This window comes from Oncorhynchus gorbuscha, linkage group LG24 (assembly GCF_021184085.1).
Source record: "Oncorhynchus gorbuscha isolate QuinsamMale2020 ecotype Even-year linkage group LG24, OgorEven_v1.0, whole genome shotgun sequence".
In the NCBI taxonomy this organism is placed as follows: domain Eukaryota; kingdom Metazoa; phylum Chordata; class Actinopteri; order Salmoniformes; family Salmonidae; genus Oncorhynchus; species Oncorhynchus gorbuscha.
This window is the reverse complement of record NC_060196.1, coordinates 4,741,523-4,761,982: the sequence shown is the minus strand read 5'-3', so window position 1 is coordinate 4,761,982 and position 20,460 is coordinate 4,741,523. Positions and strand designations below refer to the sequence as shown.

Sequence of the window (20,460 nt, the reverse complement as noted above, 5' to 3'; positions counted from 1 at the left end):
CTAGTTTGAGCGCCAACATCTGTCCTGTTGTTGCCCAATAACGCATTCGCCGCACAGTCAGTGAGTGGCTCTTTTCTGGCTTCACACCCACAATCACATCTCCGGCCTTATCTAGTTTTCCCATTATCATATAGTCCCCTGAGACAAAATAGAGTCTCTAGTGAGATATTGCGGGGGGAAATCAATCCCATAGATATTTTACGGATTCATATGGAGCGAGGCAGGGCGAGAAATAAAGGTTGTTTGCTCAACTTATTCTGCCGAGAGATTTGTGCAATGAAATAAACTGCTATTGTATCGCCTGTGTTATTGGTTGAAGATTAAAGGTAGACTACAAACAATGAAAATGCTTCCCTGGGACTTTTTGTAAAGAAATATATTTTAAAAGGACTGGGGGGGGTCTTTGATCTTCTGGTAGCATTGGTAGTCTCCTTGAGTTAGTCTCCAATGGAACATGTCTAATGTAAAAGAGACTGGGGTCAAGAGTGAAAAGAATAAGAGTTCCCTTTTAGACATGTATCTTGAGGCTAGATATATCACCTGCATTTGCATGTGTCTGGTGGTGGTAGAACATTGGGCTCTTAAAGGGATAGTTCAGGATTTTGGCAATGAGGCCCTTTATCTACTTCCCCAGAGTCAGATGAACTCGTGGATACGTTTTTTATGTATCTGCTTGCAGTTTAAAGTTGCTAACTAGCTTTAGTGCAATGACTGGAAGTCTATGGGAACGAGATTCCCTTAAAACACGCCACTTTGATACAGCTACGACCGGAAGTTACTTTTTGTAGCAGATTAGGAGAATTTATGTAGCAGGTTAGGAGAATAAGGTTAAAGTTAGGAAAAGGTTTAGGATTAAGGATAGGGTAAATGCTCTCCTAACCTGCTATGAAAACTCCGTTCCTGTCATAGCTGTATTGAAGTGGTGTGTTTGTTTTAGGGAGTCGCCTATTGGAACAGCTAGCATGCTAGCATTCCTGTGGACTTAGAATCATTATGCTAATGCATGGCGAAACCACCTCTAACTTCCTTCATACTGGATGTAGAGACAAAAATGGTATCCACGATTTCATCTGACTCTGGGGAAATCCCGAACTAACCCTTTAAAAGTAGTTACATACAGTGCCTTGCGAAAGTATTCGGCCCCCTTGAACTTTGCGACCTTTTGCTACATTTCAGGCTTCAAACATAAAGATATAAAACTGTATTTTTTTGTGAAGAATCAACAACAAGTGGGACACAATCATGAAGTGGAACGACATTTATTGGATTTTTCAAACTTTTTTAACAAATCAAAAACTGAAAAATTGGGCGTACAAAATTATTCAGCCCCCTTAAGTTAATACTTTGTAGCGCCACCTTTTGCTGCGATTACAGCTGTAAGTCACTTGGGGTATGTCTCTATCAGTTTTGAACATCGAGAGACTGAAATGTTTTCCCATTCCTCCTTGCAAAACAGCTCGAGCTCAGTGAGGTTGGATGGAGAGCATTTGTGAACAGCAGTTTTCAGTTCTTTCCACAGATTCTCGATTGGATTCAGGTCTGGACTTTGACTTGGCCATTCTAACACCTGGATATGTTTATTTTTGAACCATTCCATTGTAGATTTTGCTTTATGTTTTGGATCATTGTCTTGTTGGAAGACAAATTTCCGTCCCAGTCTCAGGTCTTTTGCAGACTCCATCAGGTTTTCTTCCAGAATGGTCCTGCATTTGGCTCCATCCATCTTCCCATCAATTTTAATCATCTTCCCTGTCCCTGCTGAAGAAAAGCAGACCCAAACCATGATGCTGCCACCACCATGTTTGACAGTGGGGATGGTGTGTTCAGGGTGATGAGCTGTGTTGCTTTTACACCAAACATAACATTTTGCATTGTTCCCAAAAAGTTCAATTTTGGTTTCATCTGACCAGAGCACCTTCTTCCACATGTTTGGTGTGTCTCCCAGGTGGCTTGTGGCAAACTTTAAATGACACTTTTTATGGATATCTTTAAGAAATGGTTTTCTTCTTGCCACTCTTCCATAAAGGCCAGATTTGTGCAATATACGACTGATTGTTGTCCTATGGACAGAGTCTCACACCTCAGCTGTAGATCTCTGCAGTTCATCCAGAGTGATCATGGGCCTCTTGGCTGCATCTCTGATCAGTCTTCTCCTTGTATGAGCTGAAAGTTTAGAGGGACGGCCAGGTCTTGGTAGATTTGCAGTGGTCTGATACTCCTTCCATTTCAATATTATCGCTTGCACAGTGCTCCTTGGGATGTTTAAAGCTTTGGAAATATTTTTGTATCCAAATCCGGCTTTAAACTTCTTCACAACAGTATCTCGGACCTGCCTGGTGTGTTCCTTGTTCTTCATGATGCTCTCTGCGCTTTTAACGGACCTCTGAGACTATCACAGTGCAGGTGCATTTATACGGAGACTTGATTACACACAAGTGGATTGTATTTATCATCATTAGTCATTTAGGTCAACATTGGATCATTCAGAGATCCTCACTGAACTTCTGGAGAGAGTTTGCTGCACTGAAAGTAAAGGGGCTGAATCATTTTGCACGCCCAATTGTTCAGTTTTTGATTTGTTAAAAAAGTTTGAAATATCCAATAAATGTCGTTCCACTTCATGATTGTGTCCCACTTGTTGTTGATTCTTCACAAAAAAATACAGTTTTATATCTTTATGTTTGAAGCCTGAAATGTGGCAAAAGTTCGCAAAGTTCAAGGGGGCCGAATACTTTCGCAAGGCACTGTATATTAGGATTAATCCATTATAGACTAAGTAAGTCATATACACTGAGTATACAAAATGTTAAGGACACCAGCTCTTTTCATGACATAAACTGACCAGGTAAAATGCCATTCAGAGAGTGAATGGGTAAGACAAAATATTTAAGTGCCTTTGAATGGGGTATGTTTGACACCTGTTTGTGTCAAAAACGGCAACACTGCTGGATTTATCATGCTCAACAGTTTCCCGTGTGTATCAAGAATGGTCCACCACCCAAAGGACATTCAGCCAAGTTGGCACAACTGTGGGAAGCAATGGAGTCCAAATGGGCCAGCATCCCTGTGGAACGCTTTCGACACCTTGTAGAGTCCATACCCCGACCAATTGAAGCTGTTCCGGGGGGCAAATGGGGAAGATGCAACTCAATATTAGGAAGATGTCCCTAATGTTTGGTATACTCCATGTATAAAGAGTTGAACTGAAAAATTGGTAGATATTGACATTGTGATTCTGATTCATCGCAGAGTGCTGGTTGAATGTTGCGTTATATACTTATGCTAACTGCAACGGTTGATAGCATACTTACTGTTCAAAACAACACCAACAACACCGAATATCATTTCCACAGACCAAAGAAGTGATTCTGTTCATCAACACGTACTCGGCGAAACATATAAAATGACTGATTATTAGTGTTAGTTTGTTGCTGCAGCCTTATAAAGCACATTTGGGTGTTGGCACGGTTTTAGTCAGGAACAGATGGAAGGATGACACTAATATCTGGCTGTAGTATTAAAAGAGGTTGAGCTCATTGCAATAAACAGACATTACCGGAGAGAGCTGTGGTTACGCTGATCCTGGTGAAAGTACAATAGAGCTCTTCATACAAATGGACAACTGTCTCTGTTTCTCCATAGAGCAGTGCCATGCAAAGTCGGGGTCGCGGGGGAACTGCGGTGGGGTTGCCAAAATGTACAAAAAATCACATTTTTGAGAAAGCTAATTTGAAAAATTAAATTTTATTGAGCAAATGTATTTATTGGTTAAAAATGAAATTACCCATTTTAAGGTTGTGTCATTATATTTGAGGTATGGCGGGGTCACAAGAAATTATTGGGGAAAAATAAGGTCCCCAGAAATTCTGGCAAAAAAAATTGGGTCCCATCTTAAAAACTTTGAACACCGCTGCCATAGAGGTTTCACAGTTTAACTGTATAGTAGAAATCTGCTAATGAAATAAAGACATACCAACTAACAAGTATTAGATTCCAGAATGTTTGTTTGGTAGGTTCATGTAAAAACATTCATCAAACATTCCAGAAACAGGTATGCAGAGATAGCCCATAGGGAATAGGGTGCCATTTCATATGCATCCATGTCTGTATGTATGTGTCAGTTCTCTATCCTGACTGGGCTGGGTGTTGTCTTCCTTCACTATACTACAGTTCTGTTGGGGCTGTGTGTGTGTGCACAGTCACTGCAGCCAGCCTTGGCCCGCTGTCTGTCTGCTTGTTTCATAAGCAGGAGTCGGGATGACCTACATAACTCCTCCCAGGGAGGGGAAGTCACCTTGTCGGGGACCGGCCGGCAGCGAGGGGCGGGGGCGGGGGCGTGGGGTGGGGGTGGGTGGATGAGTTTATTGTGACGTGGCAAGGCAACTGGCTTACTGGCCCTGTATTCACCACACATCTCTGCATCGTTTTGCTGATATTACAGAGTCCAGTCAATGCATTTTGGTGTGGGAAAGATGACTGGGTTTGTGGGAAATGAGGTCTGCTTAGCAGGCTGATAATAAATAGAACCACCCACACATACACATACACACACACACACACACACAGGCCCAGTGCCAGACAGATCCACTCACACATCTCGATAGAGACTCCTCTAATCGCGCTAAGAAATTTAATGTGTGTGTAGATGGTCAAGGTTGAATTAGATCAGCGCTCCTGATTGTATCTGCTTGCCGCTGTTGGTTCACCCCCCTCCAGCAAGCCCTGGCAGGAAGTGTGCGTGTTAGAGCCCGTGTGTGTGCCTGAGTGTGTGTGTGTGTGTCTGTGAGAGAAGATAGCTCGTTTGATGAAGGATGTCGGGAGAATGCTAACCAGACAATCACCTTGTGAGTTATTGATTGAGATGAGCGAGGTAATTAGTTGGAAGGAGGGGGGCTGGAGGGAGGTCGTTTTTAAATGTCTTGATACGACATGTCCTGTTTTTGTACCTATCTCCTTGTTTTTGTTGTTTCGGAGGGGGGGGGGGTAGGGGGGGTGTGTGTGTTTCTATGCATGTGTGTTTATTTGTGTGCATAGGTTATTTTTGTGTAAATCAGCAAAAATGTGTATTATAGACTAAACATATTTTTTTTTACCATGTACAACATTTACTCCACAGCACTGTAACTTACATTAAACACTTCAAATGCCCCGGGAATAATAAGCCATCTTGTCAATAACAACGCTGTGCTCTGTCTGGTTTTTACGTCTCTCTCTACATAGTCCTCTTTTGGTTATGGCTGACTCAGTATCTGGAGTAGACATTAATAACTGACATTAATGAATGTCCCACCCTGAGAAACAAGCCTTCTATATGTTACCCACTGTGCACAGTGTATTCACGACTGCTCCAGAGCATTTGAAAGGGTCACTTTCAAACCTTTCCACAGGACATCACTGTGCCGCTGTCGAGTTCCTGCCCCGAAAACTATGTCAGGTTTCACCCAGCGATTTAATCGGATCTCTGCTGATTCAGCTAAACTATTTGGAGCACCCAGGCCTGGTCCGTTTTTAAATGTTTGGGCAAAATATACGCTTCTTTTCTTCCCTGCCTCCCTCTCTCTAGAGATGTATTTTATGGTGCGTGTAACTTACAGTATAGATTTTAACTTATCTACCGTAACAGCATAGTCATATCTTATCAAAGCCTCATTTTCGATCTTGCCTAAGTACCGCAGGCCAATTGACCAATGACACTGGCTACACAGTACAATATTGAGTCGTCACTCAGTATTTCTTGCGTAACCCCAGTACGCTCTGGTTAAGTTGACCTAAGACATAGGTGAACTCGTCTGGCATATTATTAGAACATGTCCCCGTAAGCCATAATGACCCCGTAAGCCATAGTGACCCAGTAAGCCATAGCATGACTCACAACATAGAAAGGGAGAACATGATTGAGCAAACTTGTGTGATGTGTCATCACATCAACGCATACATAAGTGGCCTACAATGCCCTGAGTCCAGTGACTAAGCGATCCACCTATGTGTGTGTGTGTGTGTGTGTGTGTGTGTGTGTGTGTGTGTGTGTGTGTGTGTGTGTGTGTGTGTGTGTGTGTGTGTGTGTGTGTGTGTGTGTGTGTGTGTGTGTGTGTGTGTGTGTGTGTGTGTGTGTGTGTGTGTGTGTGTGACTAAGTGTTCGACCTATCCGTGTCATCAATAACAAGTTAAGTCCTCGCCCCTGATTACCACCTGGAGAATCATTAACTATGGAGCAAGACTCAGTGACATAACAGGATGTGAACTCTGCAGCCCGGTCAGTCCATAGTGGGAGCTGTCCCATTATCAACTTGGCTGATAGTCTATCTACATTGGTTTGACATCTCTCTCCACATGTGGACAACGGCGTAGATCAGACCTATAGCCTTCATATCTTAGAATCCATTATTTAGGAAACAGTTGTTTCAAAGTTGACCTTAGACATCAGCGATAGGTAGTTGAAGGGGAGATATTGTTAGGTCAGCCTAGTGTAACATCTGCTAACAGTTTCTGACTTTTGACTGTAGTGTTTCTGACGTTAATCTGTACTCTGTCATCTGGGCCAAATCAACTCCACAGTCTTGCTGTTATTTTGGACAAATACGCACGCAGGCACGCACACACACACACACAAACAGACAAAAACACACACACCCCTCCTCACAGCCTCTTGTCTGTCCTTTGTTTTTCTTAGCCTGCTAAAGACGTCTCCTCTGTGTTTCTGTCAGCGTCATTTCCAACTCGCTGCAGTAAATCTGACAAGTGCAAAGTCCTTTCTCTTTTCTGTTGGCAGGGATCCTCATGGTTAGCCACATTGTGCGGCTAATGTACTGTTTACGTAGTAAAATTGTGAATGTTTCACAGCATCTCAGAGGCCTCCGTTTCTGATGTTGTTGGATAACAATTACTTTGTCAGCTTTAAAGGCTAAACTGTGTCGTCTCTGTGTGTGCTTTTGTTTCAGCGCATCGCTGAGACACCCGTCGTCCACAGCCAAAGTGTGTCTGGTTTGCGGGGACGAGGCGTCGGGATGTCACTACGGGGTTGTTACATGCGGCAGCTGCAAGGTCTTCTTCAAGAGAGCCGTAGAAGGTAGGAAAAGTATGATATGCCTTTCCGTTTGGGTCTGGGTTTGGGTGCTTACTAGTGTGCCACCTGTTGAAGTCTGAGGAACCCTCCCTTCTATGGCCTCAGACTCCATATGGGACACAGTGTAAAGTAAAGTCTTAAAGAAAGTGTGAAATGCATTTTAAAGAGCTTCTGTTTATAATCTGCTTTTCTGTCTATAGTAGTACAGTTGTTTGGGGACAGAAATATGCCTGGTCAGAAAATGTGAATATGGCCTTTAAATATAATTGTCGGCCATTTTGGTTGTGTGCGAAAAACAACCCCTCCATTAGCGGGTTTAAACCTCAGTGCTAAGTTAAGTTAGCGCCCTGGCGCTAGGCTAACTCACACCAGTGTCCATATAGTCTTAGAGGAATAACCTCCAGGAGAAAATGCTGAGCTAGCAACAAAGTAGCCCAAACCCAAAACATACTCACCCAGAGAGAGGTGACACCAGACCAGTCAGTCTAAAGAAATACCAATAAAGTTTAAAAGGAAGTCGTAAACTAGTGTTTACGAATGACTCCATTTTTGGAGCTTCTAGATAATTACCTGTCAAATATTTATAGTTTTAAACAGAAATGTATGACTCAGTCAGAAACAAATAAGGTTAAATTGCTCCGCATGTACAGTTTGTGGCCTAAGAGGACTGAAAACGTCATAAAAACCTCACAAACTACATACTTCTCCCATAACAGCCCTTTATGCTGTGTTTTAGCTGGGAAAAAAACTAAAACTCATAATGCGCTTTTCATTACTGTGTGTAGCGTGAGGCGCTGGGCTAAATCTCACACACATACGTGCACGGACACACACACACACACACACACACACACACACACACACACACACACACACACACACACACACACACACACACACACACACACACACACACACACACACACACACACACACACACACACACACACACACACACACACACACACACTCCGAGGAGGCAGGCAAGCACCAACAAGGCAGTCGGTAGGTGTTTTTTCAGCAGTCAACTGAGGAACTACAGTGAACTCCTATTGAATTATGTCTTCATTTGATGATATTTACAAACAGTCAATATATGTATCCCTATGAAACCGGATTAGGTCTCCTGGGTTATCGGATCAGAAATTATATCATTCCACTCTGAGCGTGCCTGGGAGGGCTGGGAAGAGTTAACATATAACAGCTGAAGATCTGTGTGTGTGTGTGTGTGTGTGTGTGTGTGTGTGTGTGTGTGTGTGTGTGTGTGTGTGTGTGTGTGTGTGTGTGTGTGTGTGTGTGTGTGTGTGTGTGTGTGTGTGTGTGTGTGTGTGTGTGTGTGTGTGTGTGTGTGTGTGTGTGTGTGTGTGTGCAGCTGTTTGTGCAGAAAGCAGGCAGCAGAGTTGGCCACATGAGGTTGGTTAAGAGTGTTATCACCCAGGCCTATTCAGTCTTATTTTAGGCTCATTCAATTCCAAATGGGATACACAGTTGGAATCTGTAGACTGTTTGCCTCATGGGAAACTGCTGTGATTTCTGTGGAACAACTGCTACTTTGTTCACTTGTTCAATTAGCCCCTAAACATGTCCTCTTTCTGTGTGTTAGATAGCCATGTCAAATGATCAAATCAAATTGTATTTGTCACATGCGCCGAAAACAACAGGTGTACACTTTACCGTGAAACGCTTACTTACGAGCCCTTTCCTAACAATGCAGAGTTAAAGACAAATGTATAAAACATGTCAAAGGAAATCATAATGGAAATGAAAAAGGAAACAATAAAATAATGAGACAATATTCAAGGAATACCAGTACCAAGTCAATATAGAATGTATGCACACATGACTGTAAGTCGCTTTGGATAAAAGCGTCTGCTAAATGGCATATATTATTATTATATTATAATATGCAGGGGTACGAAGTAGTTGATGTGAATGGGGGCGTTCTCGGCCCTCTGTTTCCTGCAGTCAATGAACAGCATACTCACGCAAGTGTTCCTTTTGTCCAGGTGGGAAAGGGCAGTATGGAGTGCAATAGAGATTGCGTCCTCTGTGGATCTGTCTGGGAAGTATGAGAATTGGAGTGGGTCCAGGGGGTCTGGGATGATGGTGTTGATGTGAGCCATGACCAGCCTTTCAAAAGCATTTCATGGCTAAAGATGTGAGTGCTAGAGGGTGATAGTAATTTAGACAGGCTACCTTGGCCTTCTTGGGCAAAGGGACTATGGTGGTCTTCTTGAAACATGTAGGTATTACAGACTGGGTCAGGGAGAGGTTGAAAATGTAAGGGAAGACACTTGCCAGCTGGTCAGCGCATGCTGTTTAAAGGTCTTACTCACATAGGCTACGGAGAGCATGATCACACAGTCATCCGGAACAGCTGGTGCTCTCATGCATGGTTCAGTGTTGCTAGCCTTGAAGCGAACATAGAAGGCATTTCGCTCGTAGGCTCGCGTCACTGGGCAACTCGCGGATGAGTTTCCCTTTGTAATCCGTGATAGTTTGCAAGACCTGCCACATCTGACGAGCATCAGAGAGGTGTAGTACGATTCGATCTTAGTCCTGTATTGAACGTTGCCTGTTTAATGGTTTGTCAGAGGGTGTAGCGAGATTTCTTATAAGCATCCGGACAAGTATCCTACTCCTTAAAATTACTTAAGGAGAAGATTGTGTCACATCTAAACTGATACTGTCAGCTATTGTAGGCCATCTCTCTCTCTCTCTTAGATGTGGAATAGCCTAGTTACAATCTATAGGAATTGTGGGTAATGTAGTGTCTTGTATATTATGTTTGAACTGACTACTCTGGGGTCTGTTCTGGTGCAGCTGCTGCCTGGTCAAACTATGTGAACTAGTGGGCTGATGTCATCAAGGTTGCTTGTACTGTAGTATGTGTGTCCATTGTGATGTGTGCAGTGAGCCCAGCTAGCGCTTAATTTACATCAGCATAGCTGCTAAGAGTGGGAGGTTGGGGGAGAGAGGATGAGAGGTAGAGGGGGAGGGAAAGAAAGGGGGAGGGAAAGAGAGGTAGAGGGAAAGAGAGGTAGGGTATAAAATGAAAGTAGGAGAAAAAGACAGGAGAATTGCAGAAGAGAGACAGAGGGCAGAGAAACAGACATAGAAGGGAGGGGGAGTGAGAGAATGAGGCAGACAGAAAGAATGAGAGAGCGAGCGAGAGGGGGAGACAGACAGACACAGAGAGGAGGGGCTGAGAAAGAAAGTAAGCGAGAGAGAGAGAACAAGAGCGAGAGAAAGAAAACTAAAGTGATGTGTCAGCACCGAGCTCCGGAGAGGTGTAAGTAGGACGTGAGGAGACGTTCTAGTTCTCCTCCTCCCCCTTTCTCCTCATCCTCTCTCCTCCTCTTCCTCAATGTGAAAACCTGGCCTCTGTGAATCTGATAATGAGCTATGAGAGGAGACTGCAGGACAATGTCAAAACAACGGGAGAAATAATCCATGTTTCATTTCTGTCAAGGCGCCCCCCAGCTGCCTCACAGGCACGACGGCCTCCTTCTGCCCCCGCCCATTAGACCCAGTTACAGACTCAGAGTCTCAGACCCATTTACAACCCACAGCTAGTTAGTATTCTTTACTCATCGTCAGCTCACATTAAAATCCTGTGTACGCTTCCCTTCAATGATAAAGTCGAGGAGTCTATAGGCTGGTCTCAGATCTCTTTGTGTGGCATTAACCATAGGATTAGGCGATACAAACAGGTCTGGGACCATGCTACGGAGTGTGTGAGTAGTGGAAGGAACTGGAATCTAATCTATAATTCAGGTTATAATTTTGGGTTGGACGTAAACTAGGGATGGACTGGGTTTGTGTGAATGGTAGTTTTTGGTGGTTTGGTAAGTGTAGCTTTAAACTGTGGTCGGCTGAACAGTATACCACTCTGATCTCAATGGAACTTCTCATATACAGGATATACACCTCTTGGGCCAGTAACCGAAATGTTGCTGAATCGAATCCCCGAGCTGACAAGGTCAAAATCTGTCGTTCTGCCTGAGCAAGGCCGTTAACCCACTGTTCCCCTGATGACGTGGATGTCGATTAAGGCAGCCTCCCACCCGCACCCCTCTTCGATTGCATTCAGTTGTACAACTGACTAGGTATCTCCCTTTCCCTTTCCACTCCATGCTGCCTCCCACCAGACTGAAACCGGATGATGTTTAATTCATTATGGAAATGTTCGCCCACTAACTGTTCCCTTAAAGATCTCTCATTTAAATGAATAAATATTCCATCGTAATTTAGAGAATAACGGTGTATGCATTTTAATACTCGTTCGTTTGTCTTTTTATATACATTTAGTTGATATGACAAATAGCCTTCTCTGTGTAGCTGAGCACAAGGCATCATTTATTGAGCTTAGCAGCTGTTGCTAAATGGAAAGGGTTACGGGGGCTTATGAATAACACCCAGAGGTATTGCTGTAGAATCATTATCTCCTATAAAGTTATAGACAAATTATCATTCATTTCTGAGCCTTGTTGGTCGTTGTTTCACCGCATACAGTACCTACAAAACTAACTTTTCAGGCTCCCCACCACTACCCCTCCCCTATCCCAGTGTGGATATAGTACCTTTCCAAGCCAAGCATCTTCACACATTGAACTAGTCTCTACTACCCCCTCCCCACCACTACCCCTCCCCTATCCCAGTGTGGATATAGTACCTTTCCAAGCCAAGCATCTTCACACATTGAACTAGTCTCTACTACCCCCTCCCCACCACTACCCCTCCCCTATCCCAGTGTGGACTAGTACCCCTCCCCTCATTGAACCTTATCCCTCCCCCCACTATCCCAGTGTGGATATAGTACCTTTCCAAGCCAAGCATCTTCACACATTGAACTAGTCTCTACTACCCCCTCCCCACCCCCCCTACCCTATCCCAGTGTGGATATAGTACCTTTCAAGCCAAGCATCTTCACACATTGAACTAGTCTACCCCCTCCCCACCACTACCCCTCCCTCCCTTATCCCTCCCCTATCCCCCTCCCCTCCACATTGAACTAGTCCCTCCCTCCCTCCCTATCCTCCCTAACCTTAACCCTCCCCTATCCCTGAAGTCATCCCAGAGACAGTGTGTTGATACAAGACAGCTGGGCTCTGTAAACCACTCCATGTGGACTGCTGCTCTGGGCTTGCGTCTCAAACGGCACCCTATTTCCTAAACAGTGCACAGGGCTATGGTCAGAACTAGTGCACTAAAATAAATAGGGTGCCATTTGGGACACATCCCCTTTCTGGTCTGTAAGACTAACTGTTGAGTGCTGCGAGCTTATTATTCACATGTCATCAGTGGTTTGGCATACCGTTCCGTTTAATAATATTCAGTACAGTTCCTTTATTCCATGACTTATTATTTTACTGGATTTGACTTTATTGAACTCAAAGGTCTACTGTGAAAACTTTCAACCGTGTTACAGGCTAGCCGTGTATAGTATTGCAGTATGTGGCACGGGGATGGTTAGCATTACACTGATGTAAAACTCTCGCTCTCTCTCTCTCTCTCTGGGCATCAGTGGAAAAGTTCATCTGAGGACACAAATTGTACTGTTTATGAGTTGACTGGCAGGCCCATGCTCCAATCAGATGGTTTATATTTTTACTGATAGGTCTGTGCTCCAATCAGATGTGACGCCTCCTCTAGCTGGACTGGGTGCCTCAGGTTGTCTCAGGTTGTCTCATATAACAGCATCTGAAACCCAGCCATTTATTAGACTCAGTCCCTCTCAGATGAATGGCATACATGTCCTTCTATCAGACTTACAATAAACCTACATTGATGTAATGTATATTTATTACAATCATGCTATATGCATTTTCACATTTTATAGAGATGTGATGTCCTTTGACTACTCTGATATATTTGATATGAATTAGTCATGCTATATGCAGAATAACTGGTTAATACCCATCATAACAATAAGCATGGTGTTCCAAAATTGCATATTTATCCAAGTTGTACCATACAATGAACACCACTGGTCCCTTTAATGTAAGGTGAAGTAAGCAATCATGGATTGTATCAAAGCAGGCATTATCTAATCCATCCAACAACATTACATAAACTAACAGGAAGTCATTAAGACCACCTCTTAGGTTGTGTTTGACCCACTTCGTTAAGGTTACCTTAATCCCGGTAAACCCAGAACTAAAATCTTGCCTAATTACTGTAGGTCAGATGCTCGTAACATCTATATTTACCTAGTCTGTCCACGAGAAATTCAAGTTACCAAGTGAAAGCAGTTTTTGATCAGACACCTGTATTAGAGCCTATAGACACCTATATAATCCATGACGACAGTGCCCTCCCCTTGACCCCATTAACGACTGTCAACGTAATTAGTGAACAAGGCCAGACAGTGACTGACTGAGGGTGCAGAATTTCCTTAAGCCTCTAGTAATTATGCTAGATAATTAAAAGTAATTGTGTCATTTAATGGAAGCCGAACCCTTTCACACCACAGTTGTATTAATTAAATGTTGCAGGCAACAACAGCTGTGGATGATGCATTGATAAAACACTAGGCCTGAATAGTATATCTTTTTTTGCAGATTATAGTAATTGGTTTAGCAACATGAGTAAGTAGGCCAAGTACCAGGGTTACCCAGGGTTCATTCAACTATTGTCTATGCTCTGAATGCTAGTCACCTTAGCAGCAGTCCTGGTTTATTGTGTAGGCCTTATAAACAGTGCTACGTGGATGTAGGCCTACGGCTGGCCTTCAACTTGTCCAGCTCCAGACCCAAATGAGCCTACAGTATCAGCGGTTGCCAGTTACTATTAATTGGTTCATTCTAGTATTGTGCAGCTTAGATGCATGGTAGGCAGTAGTCTTAGTAGCAGTCCTAGTCCATTGTATAATAGACCTATGGCAGTGCTATGCGGATGTATCGAAACTTGAGTGCCAGTTAATATCTAGCCAACAGACCGACCGGTCCCTCCGTGTTTCCTCAGTGTCCTTAACTCAACCTGACCTGAGATGACCCATGTAGATGGTGTGTGGAGCCACTCATGCCCTCGTTGCCCCGTGGCACTAAAGGCCTCGATCACCACCCATCTACTTCCTCTTCCAGGCTGATACCTTTGTTCTTTGACATCAATGCAAAGAGGGTTCCGAGCACTGGGTCGCTGGGTAGGATACACCTTAAGTGTTTAACCAAATAACACCGCCAGGCCAATCAGATGGGCTTTATCAATGTTATCACTGGCCCATTGGTTTGTGGTTGATATGTGCAGGGGCAGTGTTGATAAAGTTGTGGTGTGGGGTGTGTGTGTGTACTGTTGATGTGTGTATGGGTGTTGTGACTTCGCTTTGCAGACCGTTTTTGAAGAAAATATAGTTTGTGTGTTTTGACTGATAGGTATCTGAAATGACATTTGTGTGACTACCTACCACACCAAGCCAGATTAAATTGCGTAGGTCTATATTATGCTAAATATGCAAGTGTGCCAATTATCCTACACCTACAGTATGCATGTCATTACATAGACTGTTGAATTATTGCATCACAAATAGTAGAATTCCTATAGAGGGACTAAGCACTGTGGTTGTCGTGGTAAAGCGGGAAGTTCAACCTGTAGGGGCGGATGTGGTTGCCGTGGTTACTGGGTTAACCTTTAGGATCGGCAGTGAGTCAGGGGACTTTATAAAAACAGCAAATCATGCGCACACTGTTGTGACAGACAGGGCAGTTGGGAAATCCAGGAGGGTTGTATATGAGTAGCTATTAGCCCCAGAAACAGGCACTGAAGCACTTTCTGATCTGTTTAATTTGGAAGAGAAGTCACGTTTGTTTTGGCCCGCTACCGGAAATGTTCATTTTCTAAACCGCTCTATAAAAGAACGCTGCTCCTTCCTTCCAAATAGAAATCAATTACATTGTCTTTGATGTTCATGTTTTTAAATGTCAATTGTAAAGTATTTTGTCTGTAATGTCTTTTTCGCTATGTGTTGGACCCCAGTAAGACTAGCTGTCACCACTGGCGTTGACTAATGGGGACCCTAATAAATCAAATGATGGAGGTCCAAGAGAACATCGGCCACTAGATGTGTGTGTGAGAGGGAAGGATGGAGAGGTAGGTTAAAGAATGGGGACTATACCTTCACAGGTATAGACTATACCTTCATGTTGAAATAAAGCCTCATTAGAATGGGGACTATACCTTCATGTTGAAATAAAGCCTCATTAGAATGGGGACTATACCTTCACAGGTATAGACTATACCTTCATGTTGAAATAAAGCCTCATTAGAATGGGGACTATACCTTCATGTTGAAATAAAGCCTCATTAGAATGGGGACTATACCTTCATGTTGAAATAAAGCCTCATTAGAATGGGGACTATACCTTCATGTTGAAATAAAGCCTCATTAGAATGGGGACTATACCTTCATGTTGAAATAAAGCCTCATTAGAATGGGGACTATACCTTCATGTTGAAATAAAGCCTCATTAGAATGGGGACTATACCTTCATGTTGAAATAAAGCCTCATTAGAATGGGGACTATACCTTCATGTTGAAATAAAGCCTCATTAGAATGGGGACTATACCTTCATGTTGAAATAAAGCCTCATTAGAATGGGGACTATACCTTCACAGGTATAGACTATACCTTCATGTTGAAATAAAGCCTCATTAGAATGGGGACTATACCTTCATGTTGAAATAAAGCCTCATTAGAATGGGGACTATACCTTCACAGGTATAGACTATACCTTCATGTTGAAATAAAGCCTCATTAGAATGGGGACTATACCTTCACAGGTATAGACTATACCTTCATGTTGAAATAAAGCCTCATTAGAATGGGGACTATACCTTCATGTTGAAATAAAGCCTCATTAGAATGGGGACTATACCTTCATGTTGAAATAAAGCCTCATTAGAATGGGGACTATACCTTCACAGGTATAGACTATACCTTCATGTTGAAATAAAGCCTCATTAGAATGTGGACTATACCTTCACAGGTATAGACTATACCTTCATGTTGAAATAAAGCCTCATTAGAATGGGGACTATACCTTCACAGGTATAGACTATACCTTCATGTTGAAATAAAGCCTCATTAGAATGTGGACTATACCTTCACAGGTATAGACTATACCTTCATGTTGAAATAAAGCCTCATTAGAATGGGGACTATACCTTCATGTTGAAATAAAGCCTCATTAGAATGGGGACTATACCTTCATGTTGAAATAAAGCCTCATTAGAATGGGGACTATACCTTCACAGGTATAGACTATACCTTCATGTTGAAATAAAGCCTCATTAGAATGGGGACTATACCTTCATGTTGAAATAAAGCCTCATTAGAATGGGGACTATACCTTCACAGGTATAGACTATACCTTCATGTTGAAATAAAGCCTCATTAGAATGGGGACTATACCTTCACAGGTATAGACTATACCTTCATGTTGAAATAAAGCCTCATTAGAATGGGGACTATACCTTCATGTTGAAATAAAGCCTCATTAGAATGGGGACTATACCTTCATGTTGAAATAAAGCCTCATTAGAATGGGGACTATACCTTCATGTTGAAATAAAGCCTCATTAGAATGGGGACTATACCTTCACAGGTATAGTATAGACTATACCTTCATGTTGAAATAAAGCCTCATTAGAATGTGGACTATACCTTCACAGGTATAGACTATACCTTCATGTTGAAATAAAGCCTCATTAGAATGGGGACTATACCTTCACAGGTATAGACTATACCTTCATGTTGAAATAAAGCCTCATTAGAATGTGGACTATACCTTCACAGGTATAGACTATACCTTCATGTTGAAATAAAGCCTCATTAGAATGGGGACTATACCTTCATGTTGAAATAAAGCCTCATTAGAATGGGGACTATACCTTCACAGGTATAGACTATACCTTCATGTTGAAATAAAGCCTCATTAGAATGGGGACTATACCTTCACAGGTATAGACTATACCTTCATGTTGAAATAAAGCCTCATTAGAATGGGGACTATACCTTCATGTTGAAATAAAGCCTCATTAGAATGGGGACTATACCTTCATGTTGAAATAAAGCCTCATTAGAATGGGGACTATACCTTCATGTTGAAATAAAGCCTCATTAGAATGGGGACTATACCTTCACAGGTATAGACTATACCTTCATGTTGAAATAAAGCCTCATTAGAATGTGGACTATACCTTCACAGGTATAGACTATACCTTCATGTTGAAATAAAGCCTCATTAGAATGGGGACTATACCTTCACAGGTATAGACTATACCTTCATGTTGAAATAAAGCCTCATTAGAATGTGGACTATACCTTCACAGGTATAGACTATACCTTCATGTTGAAATAAAGCCTCATTAGAATGGGGACTATACCTTCACAGGTATAGACTATACCTTCATGTTGAAATAAAGCCTCATTAGAATGGGGACTATACCTTCACAGGTATAGACTATACCTTCATGTTGAAATAAAGCCACATTAGAATGGGGACTATACCTTCACAGGTATAGACTATACCTTCATGTTGAAATAAAGCCTCATTAGAATGGGGACTATACCTTCATGTTGAAATAAAGCCTCATTAGAATGGGGACTATACCTTCACAGGTATAGACTATACCTTCATGTTGAAATAAAGCCTCATTAGAATGTGGACTATACCTTCACAGGTATAGACTATACCTTCATGTTGAAATAAAGCCTCATTAGAATGGGGACTATATCTTCACAGGTATAGACTATACCTTCATGTTGAAATAAAGCCTCATTAGAATGTGGACTATACCTTCACAGGTATAGACTATACCTTCATGTTGAAATAAAGCCTCATTAGAATGGGGACTATACCTTCACAGGTATAGACTATACCTTCATGTTGAAATAAAGCCTCATTAGAATGGGGACTATACCTTCACAGGTATAGACTATACCTTCATGTTGAAATAAAGCCTCATTAGAATGGGGACTATACCTTCATGTTGAAATAAAGCCTCATTAGAATGGGGACTATACCTTCACAGGTATAGACTATACCTTCATGTTGAAATAAAGCCTCATTAGAATGGGGACTATACCTTCACAGGTATAGACTATACCTTCATGTTGAAATAAAGCCTCATTAGAATGGGGACTATATCTTCACAGGTATAGACTATACCTTCATGTTGAAATAAAACCACATTAGAATGGGGACTATACCTTCACAGGTATAGACTATACCTTCATGTTGAAATAAAGCCTCATTAGAATGGGGACTATATCTTCACAGGTATAGACTATACCTTCATGTTGAAATAAAGCCTCATTAGAATGGGGACTATACCTTCACAGGTATAGACTATACCTTCATGTTGAAATAAAGCCTCATTAGAATGGGGACTATACCTTCATGTTGAAATAAAACCACATTAGAATGGGGACTATACCTTCATGTTGAAATAAAGCCTCATTAGAATGGGGACTATACCTTCATGTTGAAATAAAGCCTCATTAGAATGGGGACTATACCTTCATGTTGAAATAAAGCCTCATTAGAATGGGGACTATACCTTCATGTTGAAATAAAACCACATTAGAATGGGGACTATACCTTCATGTTGAAATAAAGCCTCATTAGAATGGGGACTATACCTTCATGTTGAAATAAAACCACATTAGAATGGGGACTATACCTTCATGTTGAAATAAAGCCTCATTAGAATGGGGACTATACCTTCATGTTGAAATAAAGCCTCATTAGAATGGGGACTATACCTTCATGTTGAAATAAAACCACATTAGAATGGGGACTATACCTTCATGTTGAAATAAAGCCTCATTAGAATGGGGACTATACCTTCATGTTGAAATAAAACCACATTAGAATGGGGACTATACCTTCATGTTGAAATAAAGCCTCATTAGAATGGGGACTATATCTTCACAGGTATAGACTATACCTTCATGTTGAAATAAAGCCTCATTAGAATGGGGACTATACCTTCATGTTGAAATAAAACCACATTAGAATGTCCCGGTGAGAGAATAATGACCATGGAGACATGTAAGGCTGTGAGCCTGGGGTAAAATAACAGACGTTTGAGATAATAGGGGAGTAGATGGGAAACCCAGATCAACTTGGTTGGGGGGTGCCTATTCCCTCTCTTTGAATACAAAATGTATAGGAGTGTGTGTGTGTTTGAATGACTTCAAGGAGTACCATGAATCTAATAGGAACGTGTTGAGAACTTTATTGAAAAATACCACTCTGACAGACATCGTCATTGAAAACAAATTAGTGCTTTTCATTCTGAGCCTGTGTCAAATTCTCCAGCGTTTTTAAGTTTTTTTAAATCTGGTGAAAGCCATTTAGGAGCCGACTGCCTTAATCCAACAACAACAGTCGTTACACAGCTGTATGCAGCCAAGGTGGCCTATGTCAAATGTGTCGGTCTATGTCAAAAGACATTGCCTGGCTAGAATAGACCACTGGCAGGATCTCCGTTGTCGTCGTGTGTGCGTGTGACGCTCGGTAAACACTAAATATAGCCTAGCCTAATGACAAGTGTCTTAGACAACGCCTCTTCACTCAATGCGGGACAGATACCGAAACACGAGCCACGGTCTCAAGTTCAGACTATTTAAATAGGAACTGCTTAAAGGCTACAGTACTGTATGGCCTAAACCTGAATCTGTGGAGGACATGGGCCTCTCAGACTCTTCTTTCAAGGATGTTCTCAGTATCTGGCAACCTGGGCCAAAAAAAGAAAGAAAAGCTGTTCAAAAGGGTCTCCCATAGGGAGACATCGTATTCCCCACATAGTAATATCCCCATAGAGGTTTTATGCTCCAGTTGACAGACAGGGTCCGCTCATAGGCCGGTTGCCAGATGTTGATGTCACAAACGCAGCAAAGAAGAGACATCAATGGAGTCCGTTCAGGAACTCCCTCGGTTGCCATGTAATGTAATGGAGTTCTCTCTCCTGGAGCTGGTTGAGCACTTACAGTAGTAATGTAGCCGTAGCCCTTTTAAGATGATTGCAGGAGATTTTATATGGTATTAAAGTATAGCATTATAGAAAGAAAACTATGTACAAAATGTGTTTTTGGTATCATTATAAAAAGTATAATGTTGATTTGATCTGTTCCCTGGTATATGAAAACATGATGATGTAATAATGGTCCACCATGTCCATCAGTGCACATTCACATTCTAGGAATGCTTCTATGGAGTACAAATAGAGGCAATGGTTTCTTGGATTAAATCAAATCTATTTGTATTTGTCACATGCGCCGAATACAACAGGTGTAGACCTTACAGTGAAATGCTTACTGACAAGCCCTTAAACCAACAATGCAGTCTTTTTTGAAATGCCTAAAAAAAGTAAGAGATAAGAATAACAAATA

At 42.0% G+C, this 20,460-nt stretch overlaps 1 protein-coding gene across 4 annotated transcripts in view; it reads left to right on the top strand.

Annotated features, from left to right (window-relative positions):
• Positions 1-20,460, top strand: part of LOC124012602 (mineralocorticoid receptor-like) — a 112,517-nt gene that overhangs the window by 52,836 nt on the left and 39,221 nt on the right. For 2 of the 4 annotated variants that reach the window (XM_046326405.1, XM_046326404.1), the window contains exon 3: positions 6,939-7,066. In XM_046326405.1, coding sequence (XP_046182361.1) covers positions 6,939-7,066 — 128 coding nt within the window. Of the gene's footprint in view, positions 1-6,938; positions 7,076-20,460 lie in introns of all 4 variants that reach the window. The other 2 variants (XM_046326403.1, XM_046326402.1) reach the window with 1 other exon arrangement.